At 48.6% G+C, this 8,485-nt stretch overlaps 2 protein-coding genes across 2 annotated transcripts; one reads left to right on the forward strand and one right to left on the reverse strand.

The window, feature by feature from the left end:
- Positions 1-1,295: 1,295 nt before the first annotated feature.
- Positions 1,296-2,596, reverse strand: LOC109744946 (uncharacterized). Its single transcript, XM_073506902.1, has 2 exons — positions 2,075-2,596; positions 1,296-1,694 (listed from the first exon to the last, which is right to left on the reverse strand). Exons 1-2 carry the CDS (start codon positions 2,594-2,596, stop codon positions 1,371-1,373), a joined length of 846 nt encoding a protein of 281 aa, XP_073363003.1. The 3' UTR covers positions 1,296-1,370.
- Positions 2,597-6,265: 3,669 nt separating this feature from the next.
- LOC109744950 (probable carboxylesterase 18) lies at positions 6,266-7,705 on the forward strand. Its single transcript, XM_020304092.4, has one exon. It carries the CDS (start codon positions 6,522-6,524, stop codon positions 7,575-7,577), a length of 1,056 nt encoding a protein of 351 aa, XP_020159681.1. The 5' UTR covers positions 6,266-6,521; the 3' UTR covers positions 7,578-7,705.
- Positions 7,706-8,485: the final 780 nt, after the last annotated feature.

Below are 8,485 nucleotides of genomic sequence, written 5' to 3' on the forward strand. Positions count from 1 at the left end.
ATGTTACCACATCTACTAGTTAGGAAAATTTAAAAACTTAAATTTGGACATGTTTTGCAAAAACTGTAGGGAAAATGTAAAACGGCTATAACTTTTGCATACGATGTCAGAAAAAACGTATAATATATCAAAATGTTCAGCACGAAAATCCGCATCCGATTTTGACAGCCTACAGCCTGTTTGCAAATTTTTAGAATCCTCAAATTCCAAAAGGAAAAGAAGTTATGCTCAAATTTCAGTTTTTTTAAATTTTCGTTAAATCTGGTCAAACTATGGTCAAGCTACTTATTCAAGAAGTATTAATGTTACTAAATAATTATTCAAGAATATTAGTGTTACTAAATAATTATTTCAATTTTTTTGAATTTTGGTCAAATCTGGTCAAACTGTGGTCAAAGTACTTATTCAAGAAATATTAGTGTTACTAAATAATTATTGTTTTTTAAAACAATAGTTTCAAACTCAAATAGTGAAATGTGTGACTTCATGCTCAAGCTAAACTCCTGAGGGTTAATAGGATTGACATCTTACTATTGTTAGGAAAACAACAAGTGCAGACTTGGAAACGAGGGAGAATAGAACCCGGAAGTTAAGCGTGCTCAGGCTGGGGGAGTGGGAGGATGGGTGACCGTTCGGGAAGTTAGATGATTTGGAACGATGAGGGGTGATTAGAGATTAAATTGAGGAGTGATCACGTGGAGGGCCCCTTTAGTCCCGGTTCCAGAACCGGGCGGGACTAAAGGCCCTCTAGAACCGGGACAAAAGGCCCTTTTTCTACTAGTGACTGTAGTATCATTAGTTCGTATAGATGAAAAATATTCCTCACAAATTTAAAAAAATCCACTAATAATACGGGCACAAAAACAAAGGTCAATGTCTAACATGTTATGTATTTACGAACGGAGTAATGCAAGTTTAAAGACAGGAGACCTATTTACATTCTGGAAAACATGTACTAAACACGTGTTATGAAAACTTATTTGATTTCGTAGTTAATAAAACATGAATGTTCAGCTCACTTCCCAGTATTTAGTCATTATATGTTGTAAGCTGGAACAACGATCTATTAAGGCACCATGACACCTACCAAATGCTTGATAGCAATTAGGTTCTCAGAAATTGGAACAATGTCAGTAATTTCAAGCTTTGTAGTATCTAATCAGATTAATGCAGTGATATGCATATATTTAGTACTCCCTCCGATCCATACTAATTGTCGCTGATTTAGTACTACTTTGTACTAAATCAGCGACAATTAATATGGCTCGGATGGAGTAGAAATAATAAGGAAATGATGGTATCGTAACTGCGACTACGAGGTTTTTACCTTCGGATGAGACTGCATGTAAGCATCAAGAGCTTCACCAGCTTTAGAAATTACATGAACAAGATTCAATGTAACATAAAAAAAGCTTATTTTTCACATCTAGTGGCTCCATTTCCAGTGTGTTTTTGCACATCTCCAAACTTATAGCAGTAATGTTGTCCAGAACATAGTTAGTGATAGTACCAAACCCATCTCGCTTACTACTCCCCCCTCCCTTGCAGGAAGATAGCCCGCGGATCTGCTTTTGAGCTGCTAGGAGCAAAACAGCTGCATGGACGATCTTTCCATCTCCTATGTACTTGCAGAGCTCATCTAACAGATTATCTGTGTGGTTGGCTAGCAGCCTAGTCGTATCCAAGAAGAGTTTCTGCAAAACAATGAACATGGAAGAAGAACTTGGTTCAATTTGTAAACAAAATCAAAATTTCAGAAGTTAACTTAAATAGTTCTCTGTTCATTAAAAATTAGTAATGTCAAAGGACATGTACATACACATACGGACAGTGTAATACAGAGAACTGCATACTCTGAAAAGTGCAGTTGTAAGAATGTAATGTCCTTGGGACTTAGGTATTGCTATATACTCCCTCCGTTCCTTTATATAAGGTGTATTTGTTTTTTCAAAAGTCAAACAAGAGCATGTTTGACCAAGTTTTTAGAAAAACATATCAACATCTACAATACAAAATTTATATCATTTGATCCATCATGAAAAGTAGTTTGTACAAGGATAGATGCGAAACAAACCATTTCGGGTAGGCACAGGACGTGAATGAGCTTGAGGATATAGTTGAAATCTGCCTGGCTCCAGTCCACTTGCTGTTGATTAGGATTCAGACTGTCCTCAAGGTACTTATGCATGCAAGTGTTCTCAACCGCAACATGGAGTGGGAGTAGGTTACCGGTGACCACATCACCAGATGTGCGTAAATTGGCAGACGCACCATGGCGCAAGAGCAACTCAATCATATCAACAGAGAACATATCAGCAGCTCGGTGGAGGGGAAAGAACCCATATCGTGTCATGCAGTTGGGATTGGCTCGGAACCCGTGAAGCTCAGGATGCTTACCAACCAGGATAACTTTGGCACATCGTACTGCATCATACACGACTATTTGGTTCAAAGTTTCTGGCGTGATGATGAAACCCCAAGTCATGCCGATTCCATTCTCATTGAAGAAACAGAGGAAAGATCGGACATTGTCCTTTTCCAAGATTGGCACCAAGTGGTGTAACACATCAAAGAGCGCATCATTTGTGAACTGCATTGACCCATTCACAAATAAGGGTGAAAGGAAATCAATTAACAGAAATGTTGCAATAGGAAATTCAGATACTCAAAAATTTTGCAGGTCAATTGCAAAAAAACCTGCGGACTGTGGTCTGGGATGATTATAGTGGTTGCACTGGAGTTAGTCCTTGTTTTGTTTATCAACTGTGAGAGAGAATGCCACCGTCAAGATCTGTATGGCTACGGAAAGAAACAATTAGTAGAAAAACATTATAAAGGTGGTTAGTTACTGCACCTCCTCCCCCGCCTCCCCATTGCACGGGCCATCCATGGAATGTATTGCCCATTCTTGGTTATACCATGTCCGCCTTTATCATTGTCTTCAGGACAATCAGTTGCTGTTGCCTCGTTTTTGTACATTGTCTCCATCAGTTCAGACCTGGCCTGTAATGTCAGTTACCCTGTTTGTTAAAAGTCATGTCTATACCTTATACTCTTGTTAGCTTCCATATTTTGTACAGAACTTGTGCTGGAAATGCAAAGCTAGAATGCGACTTTACAAAGAAACCTAGTGCTACGCACAATCATGGCATGTTAAAGCATTATTACAAGATGGTAATGGTATACTTGTATGCGTTGCTCTCTCTGTTGCAAAAGAAGATACGCAGAGTAATATTCAGCTTTACAGTGTCCTGTTTCAAAGCTGAACATGAGCACATCGTCACTAGAGTAGTATATAACTTGACTGAACATAACACAGCCGTAGAAAATGTGAGATGAACAACCAAAAACATCCTTAAGTGAGGCATACACCAATCATTTCCATCAGGCATCAGTTCTATATTCATCAATGATCAGTCCATCAATGCCATTGAAGCAGAGCGAAAGAATTGAAATCGCACAAATAAATCGGGCATTCAATTAAAGCCCGACAGTCGAAATTTGAAATATAGTAGTGATTGCCATTCTTTATTTTAGTTCACATGTAATATTTCGAATTTCAACTATCGTTCCTTTTTATTGGCGGCTTGTGGATGAAAGCCCTTGGTATTCAATTTATTTTGGACAAGCCCGTGATGTTCCAATTATTTTTGACAATCATGTAAGCTGTAAACCTTTTTCTTGAATATAAACAGGACAGATACAATTTTGAGGTCAACAGAACAGATTGCAGTTCAAATTAGACTATAAAAACGTCTTACATTATGGGACAGAGGTAGTAATTTTTACGAGTACCAACAGTAATCAGATCAGATACATCAACCCGATTCCGTGCATGCTTTGTACGTAGATTTGGAGTATACTCACAAGCAGATGCGTGACAACGCTGCTGTAGATCTCTGCCGTTTCCCAAAAAGCACACTGGTAAAAGCCGCTGGATTTAGGGCACGCCGCCGCCGCCGCCGCCGGACGCCACGGCCAGGAGGAGCACAAGAATCTGGGAGACCTCCACGGCGCCCGAAAGAAAGTTGGCGCTCACGCCCCGCCACAGTGGGCCGCAGCCCAATTAGCTTTGTCAAAAAAACAAAAGGTCGCTCGGCATTTTTCATTTTCGTTTGCTCCCTTTTCTTCTCTCGGTTTTCTCTTCTGCTGCTGTTTTGTCCATAGAAAACACCGGTTGCCAATTTTTCAGTTATTTTTTCATGGGTTTAAAAAAATTGTGAGTTTTTAAAAAAGTTCACAAGATTGAAATTTTTATAAAAAATCATGAATTTGAAATTTGTTCACGAATTTAGAAAATTTCTCGTCGATTTGAAAAAAGTTCATGAAGTTTAAAAAATACAAAATTCCGGTAAATAGTCTTGATTTTGTGTTTTTAATGTGAAAAGAGTTTGCAAATTTTAGAAAGAAATGTTAATAAAAAATAAAAAATGAAACAAAACCCGTCCTAGAAAAACCACCAAAGAAAAGTGGGAGAACAATCTAGAAGATTCAAAAGTGATGGAAACAAGAAGCGTTGTAAGGGCCGACCCACTATGGAATGGCCAGGAGCTGTTGCGAGCGTTGTGTACCAAATGGCCACTATTTGAAAGTTGTGGGGTCTGCGTAGTGCCGATCTCAGGGCGCTATAAGCTCTCACCACCGTTGAAGCACCGAGCTATCACTTGGAACCTCCAACACACCTTGTCGCAAAGCCTAAGCCATCAAGCCCGCCACGGGAGCCTCACCAATACCAATGGCATCTAGGAACCCGCGCTCGCGCATCGCATCCCGTGCTTAATAATGATGGCCTTGCACAAATAGAAAATTGAAATGAAGTTCGAACAGAGCATCGCTTTCAACCTCACCATCTTCTCCGATGTAGCAACCGTGGAAGGAAGGCAAAAGCTCAGCAACTTCCACCAAGCCTTCCAAAGTCATTCTCACCACGGGCTTGGAAAACCGCAAGAGTCACCCACCATCTGGGAGAGAGAACATCAGTCGGGGATCTCCCTATAGAGCAAGCCATCACATGATGCCACTGAACAACGATGAGGATTACAGACAAATGTCAACAAAAAGGACGAAACAACCACCAATTAGCAGCATAACTTCACAAACCTTGACACACCGGGGGGCGAGTGCACCAACACACACCGTGGGATCCAACCAAATCTGACGGACCACAATCTTCACGCGCTCTCCACAAACGTTGAACACACCGCCAAAGGACCTTATTCCAACTCTATGATGTCGTCGTCGCCCAGAAGCAAACACAAGACCTAAGGCCAACTCCATCGCGCGACCCATCTGGTCCGGGTTTGTCCGTATGGGGCAAAATCTGGCCCAGCGGGTATACCCAAACGGACAGAGTGGTCCGTCCCAACCCCAAACCATGAGCAAATTTGTGCGACCGATGCGTCTCGGCGGACAAAAGCGAATGCTCTTCTCTCCTCCTCTCGTCCGCTTGTGTCCGTCTCTGGCCCACCTGTCAGCGACCCACACTCCTTGCTCGCTGCTGCTCCGCTGCGCACCCGCCGCCCGCCGCCCGCCTCGCGCGCTCCGCCGCCGCCCGCTGCCGCAGAGGAAGGGGCGGGCACGGCCCGGGGCAGCCTGGGGCGGGGCGGTCCTTCGCAGTGAGGAGCTCGAGGCAGCGCGTGCTCCCGGGGCCGCGACGGCGACGGCAGAGGAAGGGGCGGGCGCGGCTCGGGGCGGCCTGGGGCGAGGCTCGGGCGCGTGCGCGGGGCACAGCGAGCTTGGGGCGGGGCACGCGCAGCAGGGCGGCGGCCAGCTCGCGGCAGGGCTCCGGGGTGCGCGCGGTGGTGCGGCAGCGAGCTCGGGGGCACAGCGAGCTACTGGGTACACGCGGGTGCATGCGGTGCGGCGTCGGCGGGGCGCGCGCGGCGGTGGAGCTCGGGGCGGGGCGGGACGGCGGCGAGGCAGAGGTGCTCGAGGCAGGGCGTGTCCGTTTTGGGGTCGGGACACCTCGTGCGCGTTGGGTGTGAATACTTCAGGCGCCTGTCCGCCTCCCGGACGTCCGCCAAATCGTACCTCAAACGAACAGAAACGAACATATGTTTAAGATCGTGCGCGGGAGTTGGCCTAACAAAAAGGGAACAAGATCCACCACACCTTGAAGAACGTCGTAGGGTCACCGAAGGCACGGCTGACCAGCTGCGATGCTGATAATAGGCGTGGGTAGCTGGATCTAGCGAGCTTGGGTCCAGGAGGAAGGTGGGAACATGATCTTGAGTACTGTACACAAATATTTTCCGTTGAAAAAGCGTTATTCTTAATATCTTTTGATCCGCCGTATACAATTGCAAGCTCAGACTGCGTGTCACTCTCGAACAAATAATTTCTCCATTCTCTCGTGTGCCATGCACTGCTTCTGTCACAGTCTCAACAGCCAGATTGACAACCAATTATTAGCTTGCAATGCATTTTCGAGTGCATATAAACGGGAGTAGTACTCGGCAACTCGCAGCGCTAGGCTACTTCAGTTCAGTCTGCCACACAATTTAACACCGGAGGAGTGAGACATGGAGGCCACGACGAAGAACCAAGAAACGGCCGCCGGCGACAAGCCCGCGCCGCCGGTGCTGCCGTGGTCGGTGAGGCTCCAGCTGTTCGCGCTCGTCACCGCCAACGACATCGCGCAGCGCCGCGACGGGACCGTCAACCGCTTCCTCTTCTCCTTCGGCGACCGGCAGTCGCCCGCGAGGCCGCGCCCGGACGCGCACGGCGTCCGCTCCGCCGACGTCACCGTCGACGCCTCCCGGAACCTCTGGGCGCGCGTCTACTCCCCCGCAGCGGAGGCGACCCCACTCCCCGTCCTCGTCTACTTCCACGGCGGCGGCTTCACGCTGCTCTCCGCGGCCTCCACGCCCATCGACGGCATGTGCCGCCGCTTCTGCCGCGAGCTGGGCGCCGTGGTCGTCTCCGTCAACTACCGCCTCGCGCCCGAGCACCGCCACCCGGCCGCCTACGACGACTGCGTGGACGTGCTCCGCTACCTCGGCGCCGCCGGCCTCCCCGCGGACGTCTCCGTCCCGGTCGACCTCTCCCGCTGCTTCCTCGGCGGGGACAGCGCGGGGGGCAACATCGTCCACCACGTCGCCCAGCGGTGGACGGACGCGGCTCCCTCCGACAGCCCCGTCCGCCTCGCCGGCATCGTCCTCCTGCAGCCGTACTTCGGCGGCGAGGAGCGCACGGAGGCGGAGCTGAGGCTGGAGGGCGTGGCGCCGGTGGTGAACATGCGGCGCTCCGACTGGGCGTGGAGGGCGTTCCTGCCGGAGGGGGCGGACCGGAACCACCCGGCGGCGCACGTGACGGGCGAGGCGGGCCCGGAGCCCGAGCTGGCGGAGGCGTTCCCGCCGGCGATGGTGGCCGTCGGCGGGCTGGACCCGCTGCAGGATTGGCAGCGGCGGTACGGCGCCATGCTGCGGCGGAAGGGGAAGGCGGTCAAGGTACTCGAGTTCCCGGACGCCATCCACGCCTTCTACTGTTTCCCCGAGCTCCCCGACTCCGGCAGGCTCGTGGAGGAGATCAGGGCGTTCATCGGGACCAACGCGCCCACTCATCACCCCGATGCTTGAGAAGATCGAGCTCCAGCTCGTGTGCGTGGTAACTACTAGCGATCTGCGTGATGCGAGTGGGATGATGCGAACATAATTTGTTTGTGGAACCGGTGTGCTACCATAGTGATCTATTGCGTTTTGGATAATTCGATTGGAAGCTTGGATCTGCACTTGATTGAGACGAACTGCCGTGTGAACCGTGAGGTGTGCCGTGTGCTGTGCGTGCGTAGGCGCCGCATGGAGCCGTCGACGCTCCGGGCTCGCGCGCGCTGCACGAGGTCGTTGGTGCACGTGGGACGTGTGGAGAACAGGCAGCCATATTCTGCCGGTATCGAGCGCGGACCACACGATGGTCCAATGCATTCCCTCTCAACCGGAGAAAAAAATTAAAGAAACGGTATTCACACGCAGTGCGACGCCGCCTGAACTGCAACCATTTCTTTTTATTTCACCATCGCACACGCGTGTCAATAATGTACAGAATCCTGGCCTGGAAGGAAAAATGTTCGATAACGAGAGGCCACGTGGCCTCACCTATCCTGCTCCAGGGAAAAGATCAGCTTAACTGAAGCTGAGTTATTTCTTCAGCGGTTGAGAAAGAACTTCCATGAAAATTGAAGTAGCGCGTTGATTTCTTTTTCTGCACGAGCAGGTCGTTCTGCTAGCCGAGTTACACATACACATCCTCCCAGGTCTGTATACATTCGGCACTCTGATTACGACATTTGCTAAGCATGAAAAAACAATTAGAGTTATGCTTATGTGCACAAGAAAGGATGGCGCCTAGAGAGGAGGAACGGCGTAGCAAGCAATGAAATGCTTCAGGGAGTTCCGATTCCTGTTTCAGCCTGTTTTATTTTAATTTTACTTTGTAAAACCACTGCTCCCTTCGTCTAGGTTGTGCACCGTGACTAAGGAGGAGGGAA

Source organism: Aegilops tauschii, chromosome 2, assembly GCF_002575655.3.
Source record: "Aegilops tauschii subsp. strangulata cultivar AL8/78 chromosome 2, Aet v6.0, whole genome shotgun sequence".
Taxonomy (NCBI): domain Eukaryota; kingdom Viridiplantae; phylum Streptophyta; class Magnoliopsida; order Poales; family Poaceae; genus Aegilops; species Aegilops tauschii.